The sequence below is a fragment of the Aquarana catesbeiana genome, linkage group LG07 (genome assembly GCF_042186555.1).
Source record: "Aquarana catesbeiana isolate 2022-GZ linkage group LG07, ASM4218655v1, whole genome shotgun sequence".
Classification (NCBI taxonomy): domain Eukaryota; kingdom Metazoa; phylum Chordata; class Amphibia; order Anura; family Ranidae; genus Aquarana; species Aquarana catesbeiana.
The window spans coordinates 22,175,556-22,198,676 of NC_133330.1; the positions used below are offsets into that span (position 1 = coordinate 22,175,556).

General features: G+C 44.1%; 1 protein-coding gene across 1 annotated transcript in view; it reads left to right on the forward strand.

Moving 5' to 3' along the window:
- Positions 1-23,121, forward strand: part of PLXND1 (plexin D1) — a gene marked incomplete at its 5' end in the record, with an annotated part of 200,134 nt that overhangs the window by 73,872 nt on the left and 103,141 nt on the right. The window contains 4 exon segments of the mRNA XM_073591756.1: positions 5,053-5,182; positions 6,665-6,839; positions 9,172-9,280; positions 13,463-13,562. Of these exon segments, the coding sequence (XP_073447857.1) occupies positions 5,053-5,182; positions 6,665-6,839; positions 9,172-9,280; positions 13,463-13,562 (514 nt within the window).

Genomic DNA, 23,121 nt, shown 5'->3' on the forward strand with positions numbered 1-23,121 from the left:
AAACAAAATGTAAAAAGTGTATTGTTATATATAAATATATATATACACACAATATCTCACAAAAGATGAGGACCAGTCTTCTGACTTGGCCGCTTGTTGTTGCACAAGGCTGACAATCTATGGTGTATGTGAGATGTATTTCTATACCGGCCCCCTATAGTCACAGACATCCTTCCCACTTTCTGTAAATATTTTCTTCTATCTTTTCATGTGACAACACTGAAGAAATGACACTTTGTTACAATGTAAAGTAGTGAGTGTACAGCTTGTATAACAGTGTAAATTTGCTGTCCTCTCAAAATAACTCAACACACAGCCATTAATGTCTAAACCGCTGGCAACAAAAGTGAGTACACCCCTAAGTGAAAATGTCTTAAAATATAGTTTTTAGATATTAAATAAAGATAATTAAAAAAAGAAAATTAAGAAACAACCCCCCCCCCCCTCCCCCTTGGACCTGTCACCTGCCCAAAGGTATCACATGAGTGTTTGTTAGCCCTCTGTGATAGCAATGATGTTACATGAGAAAAATGTTTAAAAGTGTTAAAATATACAGTATATATATATGTGTGTAAATCAATAATTAATAAAAAAAAAAATGTAAAAACTCTTAAAAAAATATCTATTATTCAGGTAAAAAAATAGAATAAAAAAAAAAAAGTTAAGAACCTCCCCCTCCCTGGACCTGTCACCTGCCTAAAAGTATCACATGGGGGCTTGATAGCCCCCTTGTGATACCAATAAAGATACATAAAAAAAAAGTAGTAAAAAAGTGTTAAAAAAAAATTATATATATATATATATATATATATATATATATATATATACTGTATATGTACGGTATATATATATATATATATATATATATATATATATGTATTATATAGATAGATAGAGACCAAACATGTCAAGACTCAAAATTGTGTGTGCCCATGAAATAGCGACAAACTGCGGTACCTAAAATTTTTCATAGGTGATGCTTTAAAAGTCTTTACAGGTTATCATTGTACAGCTAATCATGAATGATGGCTCTGGAATTGTTGCTCTCACTCAGACATTCATCCCTCCCTGGTGTGGTGCACTCGCTGTTTACATACACAAGCATTGGCATGTGTGCCTTTGAGCAGGGGGGATGAGGGTTCTATATATTATTTTTAAAAATTATTTTTATTTATTTTACTTAAAAATATATTTTAAGACTTTTTTCTAATTTTTTTTCATTTTTATATTATATAAAATAATAACAGCCTGACTAGCCTGATGAAGAAACATGATTTATGTAACTGTGCAGTAGCAGCAGTATATTGGCATTTCAAGTTTGTATTTTTCTGAACTAATTTTCCAGTAAATGGATTGCAGCGTTGGAGCAATTGTCCCATTTTTTGTCCATATATATATATAGATATATATATATCTATATATATATAGATATATATATATATTCGATGCAACCCCGTCTTTTTTTTTTTTTACCAAAAATTGGGTATTATATTGCGTTTGTGTGCACTGAAATTCATTTTTATGCATTTTTTTCTCAGAAAAATTGCATTTGATAAAATGCTGCACAAATATCGTGTGACATATAAAAATTGCAACAGCCACTATTTTATTCTCCAGGGCTCTCTTGCTTTCAGAAAATATATATTGTTTGGGGTAATTTGTGGTAACGGCTAACCTTGGGCACTGAAGGTAAGTAGTTCACATGGCAACAACCATAGGAAGTTTAGTGATACATACCCTGTTTCCCCGAAAATAAGACCTAGCGTGATTGTCGGTGATGGCTGCAATATAAGCCCTACCCCCCAAATAAGCCCTACCCTGTTTCCCCCAAAATAAGCCCTACCCTGAAAATAAGACCTACAAGGACTTTAACTAGGGCTTATTTGGGGGGGTAGGGCTTATATTGCAGCCATCACCGACAATCACGCTAGGTCTTATTTTCGGGGAATCAAGGTAGTAACTTTTTGTGCACACCGACCAACATAGCGCCACCTCATGTCATTTGTGACCCGCGTGTCGAATCGCTCTTTTCTCAGTGACAGATTTCCCGCGCTGTAAGTGCTATATCATTACCAATATCCCGTCCCCTATATCTTCCCATTATTCCTGCGTTGTTATCATTCCTCACCGATTACCGCCAAGTTCCGCTTGCTTTGTCACTTGTCATAAATCGCGGTCGCCTGTTAGCGGCAAACATACTAATCACATTTTTTTAGCCGGCGATGACAATATAACTTTGTATCCATCGAATGTACTCATTAATGGCCTGAATATCAATCGCGGCGGGAGTGACAAGCTCGTTGCAGCTCTTCCGTCTGATTAATTAGGAGGCGGATTAATGTATGCGGCGAGCCGCGGCGTGAGATTCGGATGTTGTCACTGAGTCGTGAAGGTCAGCGGAAGCCGCGGCAGGACTGATAAGCAGATAATTGCTTATCGCTATTCCAGATCAGGACAAATCAGCCTCATTAATCTCACATCAGATCGCTGACATTCACACAGGAGAGAAGTCGGGGGCTTCGCGTTGTCAGATAAATATTCACAATCGCGTCTGAAAAAGAAATATGGATTAAAGCTAAACTTTGAGTACAAAAACTTTCTTTGAAATATATTCCTCTATATCCCCAAAGGATGTAAATATACTTTGTGTGCACCAAATTCCTCTGCAAACGGAGATATTACCTTGAAAAAGTAGCAGTGACATCATCATTGTGCTGTACATAGTCTGTGCAGAGAGCCGAGCTGTGGGAGGGGCCCAGGAGACCCCACCCACTACAGGCTTCCTGCAGGAGACTACAGAAGGGGGGCGGAGACAAGACCAGTCCCTCTGCACAAGGAGAGAGAGCAGCAGTGAGCGGTCTTTATTACAGGAAGTCTCACACTGAATTACTGCACAGATCTGGAAGAAATACACAAAGTGCACCAAGAATCCATGTTAGAATGCACATGATGAATGAATTTGGACAAAATTTGATTATTTGAGTTCAACTTTTAATAATTAAATAATCCTGTAAATCAGCCCTCAAAATTTCCAATCACCTGCTCGCATTTGGCGAGAGGAAAAAGCTTGAGGGCGGCTGTGGGCTGCCTCGGGGGGGGGGGGGGGGGGGGGATGAGCGGCGCCGGGAGGCGGGGTTTGAATGGAAGACGTTCTCCCAAGAACCTGGGGAAGAGAGGAGAGGAAGAGGAGAACAGGTCGGATCATCACACAGAAAGAGGATCGCCCGCTTTGACAGCTTTGATTTGAATCGTTTGGTGCCTGCAGTTGCACTAAGTCCCACCTCCTGGACTGGCTCCTTTGATAGGCAGAAAACTGATCCAGTGCCGGGACGTGTGACCTTTATCAAAGGAGCCGGTCCAGGACTTTGTGTGACTGCGGGCTCCGGGCAATTCAAATCAAAGCTGTCACAGTGGACGATCCCCGCTATGTTTGATGATCCGGTCGGCTCTCCTCTTCCTCTCCTCTCTTTGATCCCCTGCACTGGTGAGGCTGTGTTAATAGGCACTGGTGAGTCTTCATTGATGGGCACTGGTGAGGATGCATTCATGGGCTGCATTGATGGGCACTGATGAGGCTACATTTATGGGCACTGGTGGGACTGCATTGATGGGCAATGGTGAGGCTGCATTGATGGGCACTGGTGAGGCTGAATTAATGGGCTGCATTGGTGGGCACTTGTGAGGTTGCATTGATGGGCACTGGTGAGGCTGCGCTGATGGGCACTGGTGAGGCTGCATTGATGGGCACTGGTCAGGCTGCATTGATGGGCACTGGTGAGGCTGCATTCATGGGCTGCATTCATGGGCACTGGTGAGGCTGCATTCATGGGCACTAGTGAGGTTAAATTCATGGGCTGCATTGATGGGCACTGGTGAGGCTGCATTGATGGGCACTGGTCAGGCTGCATTGATGGGCACTGGTCAGGCTGCATTCATGGGCTGCATTCATGGGCACTGGTGAGGCTGAATTCATGGGCACTGGTGAGGCTACATTCACGGGCTGTATTGATGGGCACTGGTGAGGCTGTGCTAATGGGCACTGGTGAGGCTGTTCTAATGGGCACTGGTGAGGCTGCATTGATGGGCAATGGTGAGGCTGCATTGATGGGCACTGGTGAGGCTGAATTAATGGGCTGCAATCGTGGGCACTGGTGAGGTTGCCTTGATGGGCACTGGTGAGGCTGCATTGATGGGGACTGGTGAGGCTGCATTCATGGGCATTGGTGAGGCTGCATTCATGGGCTGCATTCATTAGCACTGGTGAGGCTACATTTATGGGCTGCATTGATGGGCACTGGTGAGGCTGCATTGATGGGCACTGGTGAGGCTGTGCTAATGGGCACTGGTGAGGCTGCATTGATGGGCACTGGTGTGGCTGCATGGATGGCTACTAGTGAGTCGGTATTGATGGGCACTAGTCAGGCTGCATTGATGGGCACTAGTGAGGCGGCTTTGGTGGGCACTGATGAGGCGGCAATGATGGGCACTGGTGAGGCAGCACTGATGGGCGCTGATAAAGTTGTTGTTAATATTTATTTTTGTAACTTAATTCTGCATAAAACATTTAACAGCGTCATTTCATGAGATAATTTATGAGGGAGTGTTTAGAGGCGGAATTAGGGGCGGGGCAGGGTAGGGGTTGGGTGGTGCAACTGGTGGCCAGTAACCCTTAAGGCCTGGCTAGTAGCTCAGGACTTGAAATTTTGAGCCCTGCTCTAAATGCTGTTTTTATAAAAAATAACCTTATGACAGAACGCAATATATATATATATATATATATATATATATATATATATATATACACAGTATTTAAAAAAAAAGCTAAAGTTGAACTCCATTGTAAAACTTTGCCTCTGTGCAGGAGCTTCCTGTAATAAAGACGGCTCACTGCTGCTCTCTCTCTGTAATTTTAGCTACATTTTTTAGGCTTTAATAAAAAAAGAATGTAAAAAAAAACCATAGTAGCTGTATCTCATATCTGTTCCTCATAGGAGTCCAGGACTCGTACCTTTGGTATATCACTGGTCATATTTGTTTTCTTTCTTATTTCAGGTGCTCCATGCAACAAGAATGCTCTAATTCTGAAGAGGGTGCGTTCTGGACCAATCCAAGGGGAGGGGTGCAGCAGTGTCCAGCGGTCAAAATTATCCCGGATAAAATCGACTTCGCCTCCGAGACTCAGGTGAGAGTTGTGTGGGATGTAGGCGACTCCGGTGTCAGCGGTGTGTGCAGATCAGTAAAGTGCAGAGCATAAAGGAAAATAAAGAAAAATAGGTGTTGGGATAACTTTTTTTTTGGTAATTGAGGTTCATTTATATAGAGCTCCTTCTTGCAGAATGTTTTTAAGATCTATAGATTGACCTGAATTTTTAGGGAAACCATAGATCTTTCTGATGGAATGTTTCTGGTATCTGGTGATCTTTCTGGTGGAATATTTTGGCATCTATAGATCTTCCTATTGGATTGTTTTTAAGATATACAGATCTTATTGTTGGAAAGATTTTGGGATCCATAGATCATTCTACTAGAATGTTTTTGGAAACTATAGATCTTGCTGTTGGAATGTTTTTGGTATCCGATGATCTTTCTAGTGGAATTTTTTTGTATCGATAGATCATCATATCAGAATATTTTTGGAATCTTTAGATCCTCCTATTGGAATATTTCTAGGGATCTATAGATCTTTCTGATGGAATGTTTTTGGGACCTATAGATTTTTCCTATTGAAATGTTTTTTGTATCTATAGATCTTCTTGTTGGAATGATTTTGGATCTATAGATCATCCCAGTGAAATGCTTTTGGGATTTATAGATCTTCCTATTGGAATGTTTTTGACCTCTATAGAGTTTTCTAGTGGGATGTTTTCAGAGTCTGTAGATCTTCCTGTTGCAATGTTTTTGGAACCTGATGATCTTTCTAGTGGAATATTTTAGTGATTTTATAGATCTTCCTTTTGGATTGTTTTTAAGATATATTGATCTTACTGTTGGAACGATTTAGGGCTCCGTAGATCATTTTATCAGAATGATCTAGAATCTATAAATCTTCTTCTTATTGAAATGTTCTTGGGATCTGTAGATCTTCATATTGGAATGTTTGTTGAACCTATAGATCATCCCAGTGGAATGCTTTTGGTATTTCCAAATCTTCCTATTGGAATGTTTTTGACATCTATAGATCTTTCTAGTGGAATGTCTTTTTAGGGTCTGTAGATCTTCCTAGTAGGATGTTTTTGGGATCTATGGATCATCCTAACAGAATGTTTTGGAATCTATAACTGTTCCTATTGGAATGTTTTTGAGATTTATAGATTTTTCTAGTGGGATGTTTTGGGGATCTATAGATTTTTCTAGTGGAATGTTTTTGAGATCTATAGATTTTTCTAGTGGGATGTTTTGGGGATCTATAGATCTTTCTAGTGGAATGTTTTTAGGGTCTGTAGATCTTCCTAGTAGGATGTTTTTGGGATCTATGGATCACCCTAACAGAATGTTTTGAAATCTATAACTGTTCCTATTGGAATGTTTTGAGATCTATAGATTTTTCTAGTGGAATGTTTTGAGATCTATAGATTTTTCTAGTGGTATGTTTTTGGGATGTATAGATCTTCCTATTGGAATTTTTTTTTTACCTCTAATGGTTTTCCTTCCTACTCATCTCTAGACAATCATTCTCCAAATCACTGGAAACCTCCCCAGTCTTCAGTCGATGAACTCTTCTTGTGACTATGGGAATGGCATTCACTTGCCGGCCAGAATTGTGAATGTCGATAAAGAAAAGTGGGCTCACTGCTCCTTCCTTCCACGGGAAAAATTCCCAGACTTCCCCACCAACCAAGGTACAGGAAGACACTCTCGCTCAGTCAAGCCTTGGCAGTGGTGGTGCCATCTTGACGTCAGTAACATACTAATTATTTGTACCTTTTATTGGCCACTCCGTTGGCCGCAGATATTTGAACAGTAGTCATGTAAGGGTTTGCTCCCGGAGGAAAAGGGTTGTCACGGTTAACATCCAAATTGCCGTGAAATTGCAATGATAATTTGGCCTATTACGGCTGTAATCCTACACGGTGTTTCCTAATGGATTTCTGTGTGTGACCTCTCTAATTGTACGCTTGAGGAATAATTGCAACCACAATGAGGCAACCAGTAAAATCAATCAATGACCTGACAGTGATTTGAGGAGTCTTCTCCGTGTCCTGGAGAAGTTGGGAGTCTGCCATTACCGACCTTCTGAAAATGTGATTTTACTACCAAATTTTCAGTCTCCAGTACTTGGAACATGCATGCAGTCAGTGAAGTCATAACAGAATCAGGGCTCCTTATTTGCATCCCTGTTCCTGGTCAGTCCCATTGGAAGTACTAGAGCTATTAGATCTACACGACAGCCAGGCAACTAACAATTCTACAAAGAGAGATCTTGAATAGCCTCTATTTCCGTACATATTTCACATTGGTTAGTTTTTAGTCAAGCACAGTGCCTTTTTCCATAAGGACATTCATGAAAGTTGCAGCAAAGAACTAGGAATGCACACTTTCTAGCTCTTGAAATTCATTGTCAATCTGACAAAGTAGTTTTAGAACAGTGGCCTCCTTTGCTAGCTTTTACCCGGCCCTTGGGGCATTATTCCTCCCAATGATATGAGGTGCTATTCCTCCCACTGACACCAATGATGGGCCACTATTCCTCCCACCGACACCAATGATGTGGCACTATTCCTTCCACCGACACCAATTATGGCGCGTACTATATCTCCCACTAACACCAATGATGGGGCACTATTCATCCCACTGACACCAATGATGGGGCTCTATTCCTTCCACTGACACCAATGATGGGGCACTATTCCTCCCACTGAAACCAATGATGGGGCACTATTTATCCCACTAACAACAATGATGGGGCAATATTCCTCCACTGACATTAATGATGGGATACTATTCCTCCCACTGAAACCAGTGACGGGGCAATATTTCTCCCACCGACACCAATGATGGGGCACTATTCCTCACACTGATACCAATGATGGGGCACTATTCCTTTCACTGAGACCAATGATGGGGCACTATTTTCCCACATACACCAATGATGGGGCACTATTCCTTCCACTGACCCAAATGATGGGGCACTATTTCTCCCACTGATACCAATAATGGAGCACTATTCCTCTCACTGGCAGCAATGATGGCATACTATTCATCCCATTAACAGCAATGATCCTCCCACTGACATGAGTCATGGGGCACTATTTCTCCCACTGACACCAACCATGGGGCACTATTCCTCCCACTGACACCAACCATGGGGAACTATTCCTCCCACTAACACCAATGATGGGGCACTAGTCCTCCCACAGACACTAATGATGGGACACTATTTCTCCCACTGACACCAATGATGGGGCACCATCCCCCCCCACTAACACCAACAGTGGGGCCTTTTTCCTGCCACTGACACCAATGATGGGACGCTATTCCTCCCACGAATACCAATGGGGCACTACTCCTCCTCCTATTGACCAACAAGCCTAAGGCCATGTTTAGATTCACTGATGCTGGGCCTGGGACATTCCCCAGCCCCCCCCCCCCCCCCGTCAGCTACAATCCATCCCCAACACAAATTGATGTTGCTTCATATGGTCTGGGCATCTAAGGTTCAAGCATTATGAAGCCATTGCAGTCAAATTAGCCAATTTGAAAAAATATGCGCAGCCCCTTATTGGTCAGTTCTGTGCGGCCTCCTCCTTCTTTTTCACTGAATATGTAAATAGGAGTCTCAGAAAAAGGGCAGTGCTAAAACGGGGAAGAACGTGAATTGACAAATAACAAATTTAGGTAGATTAAGAAGAGGAGGATAGTGAGAACCATGACATCATGGTGACCAGTCTAAGGAAATTTCCTGTTGCAAGCAAATATCACGCTATTTTTTTTTTTTTTTTCGAGCATCAAATATGGGGACTGCTAGTGTTCATTTTGGTTTCCAAAGCAAAAGCGATTTGCAACAATGTTCATCTTTGTATTATTAAATTGCATAGTGTTCCCTTTATTACTTTTTATTAAACCCTTCAGCTAGCTGCATTATTGAGTTGATGTTTTGCGTCCAGTGCGAACCTCGGCAGAGCTTCTCAACACCATACTGATGAAATTTCTCTCATTTTATATCTCTGGCAGATCACGTGAACATCACTCTGGGTGTCACTGTTGGAGGGATCCATATTGCCGAAAGCAATTTCATTATATATGACTGTGAGAGGACCATCAACATCCATCCTAAAACATCGTAAGATAATCACAAACTGCTTCTAAAGGCCGCCCGCCCGCACTTTAGGATAGTCTCTGGATCTGAATATCTCAACGTTGTTGGCTATGAAAAGCCACATTCATGAACGCGATGTGTGTTGGTGGAACAATGGAACCCAGGGAAGGCGGAAGTCAGAAATCAGGACCCAACTTCTTGAAGGCAACGCTCTTCCAACCGGAGTGTCCTAGAGTATCCTTGGAGTAGCCCGAAGAATATCGAAGGGATGAGAGCACCACAAAACTTGAATGAGTCCAGGAAAGTTGTGTTTTAGGCTTTCAAAATCCCCCCCTCGTCAGGGCTAAGACTTACAATAATATACAATATTATAAACTGAGGGTCTACAGCGAAAATACATCATCTCTAATCTAACCCAGCATTAGAACTGATATTCTTGTAATTATGCTCATCCCTGTATATTAGGTTAAAGATTGTTTGTATTTTTCGATCCTCGGTTAATATTATTTTATTATCTTGTTTCATATCCCCGATGGAAGAAGAATTTTCAGCCCCTGAAATGTGTTGATCTTTTGACCTCTTATAGTGGCAATGAAAACCTTTACTGGATTCATTCAAGTTTTCTAGTGCTTTCATCTTTCCATGATTCTTCAGAATAGACCAAGGACTCATGATGCTCTACAGATTCGGGGTTGTCTTGGGGGTGTCCCGTAGAGCAGGGCTCAAAATTTCAAGTCCTGAGTTACTTAGCCAGGCCTCAAGGGTTACTCGCCACCAGTTGCCCCGCCCAACCCCTACCCTGCCCCGCCCCTAACACGCCCTCATACATTATCTCATGAAATGACACTTAAATGTTTTATGCAGAATTAAGTTATTAAAATTAATATTAACGTCAACTTTATCTGTGCCCAAAAATGCAGCCTGCCCGTGTCCACCAATGCAGCCTGTGTCGCCAATGCAGCCTGTGTCCACCAATGCAGCCTGTGCACCCAATGCAGCCTGTGTCACCAGTGCAGCCTGTGTCCCCAATGCAGCCTTTGTCACCAGTGCAGCCTGTGTCCCCAATGCAGCCTGTGTCACCAGTGCAGCCTGTGTCCCCAATGCAGCCTGTGTCCCCAATGCAGCCTTTGTCACCAGTGCAGCCTGTGTCACCAGTGCAGCCTGTGTCCCCAATGCAGCCTTTGTCACCAGTGCAGCCTGTGTCACCAGTGCAGCCTGTGTCCCCAATGCAGCCTGTGTCCACCAATGCAGCCTGTGCACCCAATGCAGCCTGTGTCACCAGTGCAGCCTGTGTCCCCAATGCAGCCTGTGTCACCAGTGCAGCCTGTGTCCCCAATGCAGCCTGTGTCACCAGTGCAGCCTGTGTCCCCAATGCAGCCTGTGTCCCCAGTGCAGCCTGTGTCACCAGTGCAGCCTGTGTCCCCAATGCAGCCTTTGTCACCAGTGCAGCCTGTGTCACCAGTGCAGCCTGTGTCCCCAATGCAGCCTGTGTCCACCAATGCAGCCTGTGCACCCAATGCAGCCTGTGTCACCAGTGCAGCCTGTGTCCCCAATGCAGCCTGTGTCCACCAATGCAGCCTGTGCACCCAATGCAGCCTGTGTCACCAGTGCAGCCTGTGTCCCCAATGCAGCCTTTGTCACCAGTGCAGCCTGTGTCCCCAATGCAGCCTGTGTTCCCAATGCAGCCTTTGTCACCAGTGCAGCCTGTGTCACTAGTGCAGCCTGTGTCCCCAATGCAGCCTTTGTCACCAGTGCAGCCTGTGTCACCAGTGCAGCCTGTGTCCCCAATGCAGCCTGTGTCCCCAATGCAGCCTGTGTCCCCAGTGCAGCCTGTGTCACCAGTGCAGCCTGTGTCACCAGTGCAGCCTGTGTCCCCAATGCAGCCTGTGTCACCAGTGCAGCCTGTGTCCCCAATGCAGCCTGTGTCACCAGTGCAGCCTTTGTCACCAGTGCAGCCTGTGTCACCAGTGCAGCCTGTGTCACCAATGCAGCCTGTGTCACCAGTGCAGCCTGTGTCCCCAATGCAGCCTGTGTCCCCAATGCAGCCTGTGTCATCAATGCAGCCTGTGTCACCAGTGCAGCCTGTGTCCTCAATGCAGCCTGTGTCCCCAATGCAGCCTTTGTCACCAGTGCAGCCTGTGTCACCAGTGCAGCCTGTATCCCCAATGCAGCCTGTGTCCCCAGTGCAGCCTGTGTCACCAGTGCAGCCTGTGTCCCCAGTGCAGCCTTTGTCACTAATGAAGCCTACCTGTGCAGAGGAAGAGAGAGGAGAGTCGCCGCCGCCTGGTTGATCAGAGCATGGGGAACATAACAGCTTTTATTTCAATAGCTGTGTGTTCCCCGCCACACGCCGTCATATACAGCCCCTCCCCCTTGTCCTGGGAACTTTGATGGACAGAACACCTGTCCCAGGATTGGACGAATGGTCTATCAAAGTTCTCGGACAAAGAGAAGGTGCTGTATATGACGGCGAGCGACGGGGAACACACAGCTATTCAAATGAAAGCTGTTATGTTCCCGGCGCTCTAATCAACCAAGCGGCGGCTCTCCTCTCTCTTCCCCTATGATCGCTGGGAGAACGGCTCCCATACAACCCAGGCTTGCCAGTGGTGCTCGCACCCCCGCTCCCAGGCAGCCCACACTCGCCAGCCCTCAAAATCCACGTGCAAAATGCGAGCAGGCGAATGGAATTTTTGGGGGCTGCCGTAGAGTAGGTCTCGTCGCATACTCTACAGACTCTTTTCCTTCTCTTCTCTTCCTCCTTTCCTCCCTTTTCCTCCTGTCTATTTTTTCAGGGTGGTCGTACCATTTACGATACAGCAGATTCCTCTACTTTACATTCTATTGTATATCTATATGTTGAATGCCATGGCCGGATGGCTCCCCGACACATCATTTCACAGGTTCTAGAATCGATACCAGGGGTCTCCAAACTTCCTAAACAAAGAACCAGTTTACTGTGCTTCAGACTTTAGGGGGGCGGCGGGCCGAACCGTGGCCATTGGAAGAAGAAAATGTCCTGGCATCAGTGGGAGTAAACAATGTAACATCTTTGGTGGGGAATTATTAATGCCCCATCTTTGGTGTCAGTGGGAGGAATAGCGCCCCAAGGGCCGGACAGAGGCAATCAAAGTGTCGCATTCAGCCCCTGGGCCGCAGTTTAAAGACCATTGATCTACACTATTAATGCCATACAGTTGATGTCATTATTGTACTTAATTCCCTTGTTGGAACGCTGTTGGTCACCTTGATGGATATTTTTTGGAACACTGCTATATTGTGGCCATGGTACAAGCACTAATTTACTCCAGTTTTGGATGCTTCTTCCTATCGTATTTTGTCATTGTAAATGTTTTTATTTTCTCTGTCCTTTTTCTCAAAAAAAGTTAATAAAAAAAAAAAAAAAGAATACTCAAAGGAACCTCTGGGACACCCCGGTTGGCAGAGAGCTGCCTCTAAAATTGGAGTCTGATTTCCTATTTCCACCTACCGACTTCCACCTATCCTGGGGTCCAGCGCTACACCAAAATTCATTCAACCAACATACGTTCTACATCCACATACGTATCACCTAATAGGGGTTTAAAAATGTCATGAAGATTTTGATTGGCTTCATTATTATACAGGCACAACAATAGTAGAGTTCAAACTCAGGGTAGGTGTACCCGGAGGCCATTCCCATTTGAGTGGACCCTCCATTGTGCTTTGCATTATGCACTGCGACACCAAAGCAGTAAAGGGGGCACAGTTGGGACTGTTGAGATATAGACACTGAGATGGACCTCAAAGTCTTCTGTGACACCCTATCAAAGGCCAGCGTATGCAATCTGTATAAAACAAAACTATGATTCTTTCTTTGAGTAGCTATCGATGGGTAACCACCTCAGGAGGATCTTGCATATCTGCCCATCCTTAAATGAGTCACCTGAGCTTCTGGACCACCACAGTCCTTGCCCAAGGTGATGGTGGTGTGCATTTGTTGGTCCTTCCAGAATAGTTGGAAATTCACTCTGTGCCATACTGAGTTCCTGTGGCTTTTGTTATCATCCTGAAGGACATCAGAAATGAACCAATTATTGCAAACACTTGTTTCTATAGGGTTTTTAGGTGATGTAATGACCAACAAGGCTGTTTTTTTTTTGGATGAACTCTTGATGTGTGATATGATGGTGGCCCCCCAGAATTCACATCTTCTTTCCATTGTAGGTGCACCAGCTGTGTGACTTCTATCTGGTTCTGTAAATGGTGTGTGAGCCAACACAAGTGTTCCTCCAATAGTTCCCGGTGTGACTCTGCTGTTGTTGAGGTAAGAAATGGGAATATTAATGCTTGCGGCATTGGATACGTTAAACTTTTAGAACCTAACAGTCTATACATTTGTTTTCAGCTCTGGTAGATTTTGGTGAGGGAGGGCTAAGAACAAGTGAAATCTGCAACTATCCCCCACCCTTGAAGTAAGCTCGGAACACCTAACCCCCCCCTTCAACACATAAACCTTAACCTGTGCCTTATACATACACTATATTGTCAAAAGTATTGGGACGCCTGCCTTTACATGCACTTGAACTTTAATGGCATCCCAATCTTAGTCTGTAGGGTTCAATATTGAGTTGGCCCACCCTTTGCAGCTTAAACTCTTCTGGGAAGGCCGTCCACAAGGTTTAGGAGTGTGTCTATGGGAATGTTTGACCATTTTTCCAGAAGCGCATTTGTGTGGACAAGAAGGCTGCTCTAATTCATCCCAAAGCTGTTCTATCTGGTTTGAGATCAGGACTCTGTGCAGGCCAGTCAAGTTCCTCCACCCCAAATTCACTCATATAGCGCCGCCAATTTACACAGGCGCTTTACATATACATTGTACATTCACATCAGTCCCTACCCTCAAGGAGCTTACAATATAGGGTCCCTAACTCACATTCATATACTAGGGCCAATTTAGACAGAAGCCAAATAACCTACCAGCATGTCTTTGGATGGTGGGAGGAAACCGGAGTACCCGGAGGAAACCCACGCAGGCACAGGGAGAACATGCAAACTCCAGGCAGGTAGTGGCCCTTGTTACTGCTAGGCGAGAGAGCTATCCACTACACCACTGTGCTGCCCACTCATCCATGCTTTTGTGGACCTTGCTTTGTGCACTGCTCCAAATCATTTGATGGAGGGCGGATTATGGTGTGGGGTTGTTTTTTTTTTTTTTTTTTAGGGATTGGGTTTGGCCCCTTAGGCTCTTTAAGAAAAGGGTGAACCGTTCCAAGTGGTATACTGAAGAAAACTCCCTCCTCAAAGTGGAAGCCAGGTGCAGCAATATTGAAGAAATGGATTCTGGACAGCCACATTCCGATAAAAGCCTTTATTGTAATGAATAGTCAACGTTCATGTGACAACAGAAGCAGGACAAACAGCTGACGTGTTTCACAACATCATTGTTGCTTAGTCATAGGCTCTTTACCATGATCAGTGATGCGCTGTGTCCAGTGTACACAGCGCACCACCAATCGCCTTGCTGCGGGCCCCCGGGTGCGCACGAGCAGCCCATTCTGAAGGACGTCCTATGATGTCATCAAGGTGGTAAAGCCACTTCCCAGCCATCAATCTGCTATAGGCTGGGCGGGAAGGTGTTAAAGCGGAGTTCCAGCCCTTTCTGTTTTTATTAAAGGTCAGCAGCTACAAAAAGTGTAGCTGCTGACTTTTAATAAACACAAACTCACCTGTCCCACCATCCAGCGGATGTGGCCTCCCGAAGCCTCAGTTCTCTCCTCCTCCTCTCCCCGGGGCCGGCATCGCTATGTGATAGTATACAAAGAAAGGCTGCGCTGCTGTTGATTAAGTGAATGTGATCATGGACCATTTATATGGCCATAACATGTGCATCCATGTGTGATAGAAAACACTTCACGATATAAAAAAAGAAATAATAATTGTTAGGACAAACATTGAACGTAATTACCACCAATTTGAAACAAATGTGATTAAACTATATCAATGAACAGTCAAATATCCAGTATGTTATGCAACGTCCATACATAAATGTTCCTTTGCTGTAAAAGTCTTTCACCAATAAATAAGAAAGGTTATATAATGAACCACCACTCTTCTGATGATGTGAAACATGCAATGTTGTCACCCTGCAGATTGTGATGATAGGGAATTTCCTCCACCAAAAAAAACGATCTGCCCCTTACCAGATTTTCTGATCTCTTGTTAAGGAGATCGTGAGTGCAGGTGGCTATATCCCCCAGCCACTGGGTCTCTGTCAGAGGTATGGCTCCAAGGGTCACCTTTCAAGAGGTCCACTAGATGACATACTGGCACTCAGATCCCGAGAATAGATATATAAAAAAAAGAAGGAGCTCCATAGCGTAATCCTGATATTATTTATTAAAAAATCACAAGAAATACACTTACAGTATCGTAGCTATCGAACCCCAGGAAGACGACAGCTTTGTCGAAACGGCGTAGGGAGGAGCGACGTGCTGACGTCACCACCACATCGCTGATCCCGGAAGCGACGGGCAGCAGCTGTGAGCCGGCCGGCATAGTTTGTGTGCACACGCGATTTTAAAGCTACGATACTGTAAGTGTATTTCTTGTGATTTTTTAATAAATAATATCAGGATTACGCTATGGAGCTCCTTCTTTTTTTTATATATCTATTCTCGGGATCTGAGTGCCAGTATGTCATCTAGTGGACCTCTTGAAAGGTGACCCTTGGAGCCATACCTCTGACAGAGACCCAGTGGCTGGGGGATATAGCCACCTGCACTCACGATCTCCTTAACAAGAGATCAGAAAATCTGGTAAGGGGCAGATCGTTTTTTTTGGTGGAGGAAATTCCCTATCATCACAATCTGCAGGGTGACAACATTGCATGTTTCACATCATCAGAAGAGTGGTGGTTCATTATATAACCTTTCTTATTTATTGGTGAAAGACTTTTACAGCAAAGGAACGTTTATGTATGGACGTTGCATAACATACTGGATATTTGACTGTTCATTGATATAGTTTAATCACATTTGTTTCAAATTGGTGGTAATTACGTTCAATGTTTGTCCTAACAATTATTATTCCTTTTTTTATATCGTGAAGTGTTTTCTATCACACATGGATGCACATGTTATGGCCATATAAATGGTCCATGATCACATTCACTTAATCAACAGCAGCGCAGCCTTTCTTTGTATAGTATTTTGAAGTGGAGGTTGTCTCACATTTATGGTTGCAGCAGCATTAAGAAATTTTTGGTCTTCACAGACACATGTTTTTTTGTTTATTGAATACTTTATGGGATAGCGCAGTATACACCTTTTGGTTCACTATGTGATAGACCAACACAAAGCGGCACATTATTGTGAAGTGGAAGGAAATTGATAAATGGTTTTCAAAATGTTTTACAAATAAATATGTGAAAAGTGTGGGGGGGGGGCATTTGTATTCAGTCCCCTTTACTCTGATACCCATAACTAAAATCTAATGGAATCAATTACCTAATTAGTAAATAGAGTCCACCTGTGTGTAATTTAATCTCAGTATAAATACAGCTGTTCTGTGAAGCCCTCAGAGGTTTGTTAGAGAACCTTAGTGAACAAACAGCATCATGAAGGCCAAGGAACACACCAGACAGGTCAGGGATAAAGTCGTGGAGAAGTATAAAGCAGGGTTAGGTTATAGAAAAATCTCCCAAGCTTTGAACATCTCACAGAGCTCTGTTCAATCCATCATCCGAAAATGGAAAGAGTATGGCACAACTGCAAACCTACCAAGACATGGCCGTCCACCTAAACTGACCGGCCGGGCAAGGAGAACATTCATCAGAGAAGAGCCAAGAGGTCCATGGTAACTCTGGAGGAGCTGCAGAGATCCACAGCTCAGGTGGGAGAATCTGTCCACAGGACAACTATTATGCACCGTACACACGAGCGGAAATTCCCCCAGCAGAAGTCCGATGTGAGCTGTTGGTCGGAAATTCTGACCGTGTGTACGCTCCATCGGACTTTTGCTGGCGTAATTCCCGCCAGCAAAAGATTGAGAGCAGGTCCTCTATTTTTCGGTCAGAAAAAGTTCAGATCGGAAATTCCGATCGTCTGTACAAATTCCGACGCGCAAAATTCCTACGTATGCTCGGAAACAATTCGACGCATGCTCGGAAGCATTGAACTTAATTTTCTCGGCTCATCGTAGTGTTGTACGTCACCGTGTTCTTGACGGTCGAAAGTTCAGAGAACTTTTGTGTGACCGTGTGTATGCAAGGCAAGCTTGAGCAGAATTCCGTTGGAAAAACCATCCAAGTTTTTTCCAATGGAAAATCCGCTCGTGTGTACGGGGCATAAGTCGTGCACTTCACAAATCTGCCCTTAATGGAAGAGTGACAAGAAGAAAGCCATTGGTCCTGTTTGCAGTTTGTGAGAAGCCATGTGGGGGACACAGCAAACATGTGGAAGAAGGTGCTCTGGTCAGATGAGATCAAAAGTGAAAAGTGGAGCCCTGAGTGTGTAACTTGCCACCGAAGCCTGCCACCAAATGCAGCTTGTCACTTGCAACCATTGCCTGCCACCAGATGCGGATTGTCACGTGTCATTGTCTCCTGCCACCAGATGTTGATTGTCACTTGCCAATGTCGCCTGCCACAAGATGCGGATTGTCACTTGCCAGTGGCTGTGTCCCAGAGTGAGGGTGGGCAGTAAGAGATGATGTAATCTCTCTGCTGCCCGCGTCTGCACAGTGACGGTGAGGGATAATGTAAGAAAGCCGCTACCCATCAGAAAATGCAACCAAAGTGACGTTGTATTGCGACCATCTTGGTACACCCGCACTTGTCTGCAGTAAGCCTAGATTTAGAAGTCGGCAAGCGGACATCTTTATACACCCACCGGAGTCTTGCTTTTTACAGTTATTTTTAACAGTAAACTCAGCTTATATAGTGAAATATAAGTTGAGTTTACTGTTGAAAATAACTATGAAAAGCAAGACTCTGGTGGGTGTATAAAGATGTCCGCTTGCCGACTTATAACTCTAGGCTTACTGTGGATGAGTGTGGGTGTACCAAGATGGCCGCAACATCACTTCATTTGCATATTCAGATGGGTAGCGGCTTCCTGAGAGAACACCTGCCTGCTCACTCATTCACACGCCAGCGCGCTCACCAGCCTGACCACTCATCGGCATGCTCACTCACTCACCGGCCTGCTCAGCAGCCTGCCCGTCCGCTCGCTCACCTGCCGGCCTGCTCAGTCACCTGCCGGCTCACCCGCTCACTATTTTTTGGGGGGGGAGCAATTGCCCCGTTGCCCCCCCTACTGGATCCACCCCTGTTTGAGGCTCCAGCTCCTGTCACGTCAGTTCTGAGACTCCGATGTGACTCACTGACGTCACTCGTTGCTAGACGCCAGACGGCCAAGGCGCTAGCAACCAGTGCAGGGAGGAGGCCAAGCCAGCGGCGCAGCTCCACCCACCTCCTCCTGGTCCAGGCATCCAGCGGCAGACCGGCAGTGCGGCGTAATTACACTAGACGAGTCTCTCTCTCTGCGCCGCTGATCGGCTGATGTGAGACAGAGAGCGAGACTCGGGCAGAGCAAGTGACATGTCAGTGTGATATTTTCGGAAGGGGGGGCAATTGCCCTGTTGTGCACAATCTGATTTTATAATATATTTATAATTAATAATACTAATAATAAAAATAATAATAACAGTATTTTATAATCATATTTATAATAATAATATTAATCTATAAAACAATGTTAATAATAATTTATAATAATATTAATAATATTTCCCACAAAAACGTATCATTTTTTTTTTCAAGGCACTGTCTATGACATTTTTTTTGTTTTTGGGTTTGAAGGCTGTCATCTTCGTCTTCCATAACAGCTGAGCAATGGCGGCCCTCATTCCTATCCTGACAGGTTGCCTTTAAGAGCCGCTCCTCCAGTACACAGAGATGATAATATATTGCCTATTATCCCCCGGCCTTCGTGTTGGGAAGGTGATTGCACGCACGCGGCCCAATAAAGCCACTACCTGGACCGCGAGGGCTCCGCCGTAATCCCATTAAACAGCCCCTGTGCCGGCCTTGAAATCGAATCTGGCTTCACCGTGCACTCTCAGCCCTTAATTAGAGGAGATGTCCAGAAAACTCATTATGTAATTATCTGTTGCATTAGACCCGCCAGCTGAGAAATGTCCTGTTTTTTTTCCTCTCGGCCCGCTGACATGCGAATGAGCTGTGCGTGTACAAATGACAGGAAGCGGCCATATATATATTCCCCGATACATCCCGCCACGTCTGACTGATGTCTTGTTTCCTTCCCATCCACAGATGGCTCGGGACATAATTTTTATTATTCGGGGTGGTCTGACAGAGGAACATACATAGGGAGCTATGTACCCTTTAGAACGTAAAGGGTAACTCCACTTTCGTGAAAAAAAAAAAATATAGAAAATTTTTAAAAATGGATACACGGATCAGCCATAACTTTATGACCATTAAAGCGGACCTTCAGTCATTTTTTCATCTTTCCATCTATTAAATCTTCTGCTCTTGTTGCTGTTTTAACTTTGGATAGTAAAACATTTTTTTTTTTCTGCCAGTAAATCCCTTATACAGCCCACTTCCTGTTTCTTGTCTGGTCATTAGCCTAGGCTTATGACATCATGCACAGCTCTCTCACTCTCATGAGAGTTTGCCAGGAAGGGAGGGGTGATGGGTCATAAGAGGGCCAATGAGAGCTGCAGAGCTGGAGGTGTGCCTCTGCGTGTGCCTGTGTAAATCCAGGCAGTGAACAGGCAGCGGCTTCAGCTGCCCACAGTTAAAATGGCTGCAGCCAGACTCTGCAATGATGGGGGACAATTCCTTCCAAGTGATTCTAACAAAGGAGCACAATTCCTTCCACTGATACCAATGATGGGGCACAATTACTCCCGGTGACACAAATGATGGGGCATTATTTTTCTCTCAATGATGTCGGGATCTTTTCTACTCCCAATGGCCACAGTCCGGCCCCCCCTAAAATCTGAAGGACAGTAAAACCGGACCCTTTGTTTAGAAAGTTTAGGGACCCTTGGTATAGAGTATATTGTATATGCTGTACAGTATAGTATATATTGTATATGCCTTATAGAAAAGTATATTGTCTATAACATATAGAATAGTATATTGTATATGACATATAAAATAGTATATTGTCTATACCATATAGTAGTAAAGTATATTGTACAGTATATGCTGTATAGTATATATTCTATATTCCATATAGTAAAGTATATATTGAATATTGCATAGTATAGTATATATTGTAAATTCCATATAGTATATATTGAATATTGCATAGTTTAGAGTATATTGAATACTATATAGTATGTATTGTATATTCCATATAGTATAGTATATATTGAATACTGTATAGTATAGTATAGTATATATTGTATATTCCATATAGTATAGCATATATTGATTACTGTATAGTATAATATATATTGAATACTGTATAGTATATATTGTATATTCCATATAGAATAGTATATATTGAATACTATATAGTATGTATTGTATATTCCATATAGTATAGTATATATTGAATACTGTATAGTATAGTATAGTATATATTGTATATTCCATATAGTATAGCATATATTGATTACTGTATAGTATAATATATATTGAATACTGTATAGTATATATTGTATATTCCATATAGAATAGTATATATTGAATACTGTATAGTATATTGTATATTCCATATAGAATAGTATATATTGAATACAGTATAGTATAGTATACTGTATATTGTATCTGTCATATACGTAGTATAGTTGGGTTGGATGGATCACATGTGTACATTACTTTACAAATCATATGGAAAGTAAAAGAACCTCCTGTGTGTATTTAGGTGTTGGGCCGGAGTCGCTCTTTAAGTCATGGTCTTAAGGACGCTCTTAGAGGAGTGACAGTTGGTTTGCGGTGAAATGTCGGCATTCTTCCTTCTCACAGATGGAGACACGCGGGGTCGGGATCATGAGAACTGTTTGTGTACTGCTGGGGATATTCCCAGTCATTCTGTTTTCATGGCTCATATAGCGAGTGACCTTTATAAAATAGGAAGTACGGCAGTTCCAGCTGCATCTACATAAAAACAGTTGCAGCGCAGTCAGAGCTCTCTATGTGTCAGTCCTTGTGAGGACCTTCAGGGATGTGAAATCTGACTAGAGCAACAACAATAAAAAAAAAAGTCTAAAAGTCTGGGGTCTCCAAACTACATCCCGTGTGCCAAATCAGAAGACCCACTGCAGAATTTTATCCAGCCCTCTGGTGTACGGGGAGATCCGAATGTAAGGAGGGACTCTCATGTAAGGGAGGACTCTAATGAAAGGAGGGACTCTTATGTAAGGAGGGACTCTGGTGGAAACTCTCATGTGTGGAGGGGACTCTGGTTGGGACTCTCATGTAAGGGAGGACTCTAATGGGGACTCTCATGTAAGAGGGGACTCTCTGGTGGGGGGGGGGGGACTTTAATGGGGACTCTCATGTAGGCAGGAAATCTGATGGGGTCTCTCATGTGGAGGGGGGCTCTAATGGGGACTCTCATGTAAGAGGGGACTCTCTGGTGGGGGGGGGACTTTAATGGGGACTCTCATGTAGGCAGGAAATCTGATGGGGTCTCTCATGTGGAGGGGTACTCTAATGGGGGACTCTCATGAAAGGAGGGACTCTGATGGGGACTCTTAGTAAAGGAGGACTGTAATAGGGACTCTCATGAAAGGAGGGACTCTAATAGGGACTCTCATGAAAGGAGGGACTCTGATGAGAACTTTCATGTAAAGAGGGACTCAGATGGGGACTCTCATGTAAGGGGGGGCAATGATGGGGACTCTTATGTAAAGAGGGACTCTAATGGGAACTCTCGTGTAAAGAGGGACTCTGATGGGGACTCTCATGTAAGAGGGGGCAATGGTGGGGACTCTCATGTAAAGAGGGACTCTGATGGGGACTCTCATGTAAGGGGGGGCAATGATGGGGACTCTTATGTAAAGAGGGACTCTAATGGGAACTCTCGTGTAAAGAGGGACTCTGATGGGGACTCTTATGTAAAGGAGGGCTCTAATGGGGACTCTGATGTAAGGGGGGACTCTAATGGGGACTCTCATGTAAGGGGGGGCAATGATGGGGACTCTTATGTAAAGAGGGACTCTGATGGGAACTCTCGTGTAAAGAGGGACTTTGATGGGGACTCTCATGTAAGGGGGGACTGATGGGAACTCTCATGTAAAGAGGGATTCTGATGGGGACTCTCATGTAAGGGGGGGCAATGATGGAGACTCTTATGTAAAGAGGGACTCTGATGGGGACTCTCATATAAAGAGTGACTCTGATGGGGACTCTTATGTAAGAAGGGTCTCTGATGGGGACTCTCATGTAAAGGAGGACTCTAATGGGGGACACTTATGTAAAGGAGGGCTCTAATGGGGGACTCTCGTGTAAAGAGGGACTTTGACGGGGACTCTCATGTAAGGGGGGACTCTGATGAGAACTCTGATGTAAAGAGGGACTCTGGTGGGGACTCTCATGTAAAGAGTGACTCTGATGGGGACTCTTATGTAAAGGAGGGCTCTAATGGGGACTCTGATGTAAGGGGGGACTCTAATGTAAAGGGGACTCTGATGAGGACTCTAATGTAAGGGGGGGACTCTGATGAGGACTCTGATGTGAGAGGGGGGACTCTGACGGGGATTCTCATGTGAGCTTCACATCTTGGTGTACATGTAAATGTGGAGAAAAATAAAAATAAATGGCGGTATACAGAATACAATGTATCTCTAGGAGTGGGATGATACTTCAGGAAGTCGGCTTATCTCCATTCTCTGATAGATTG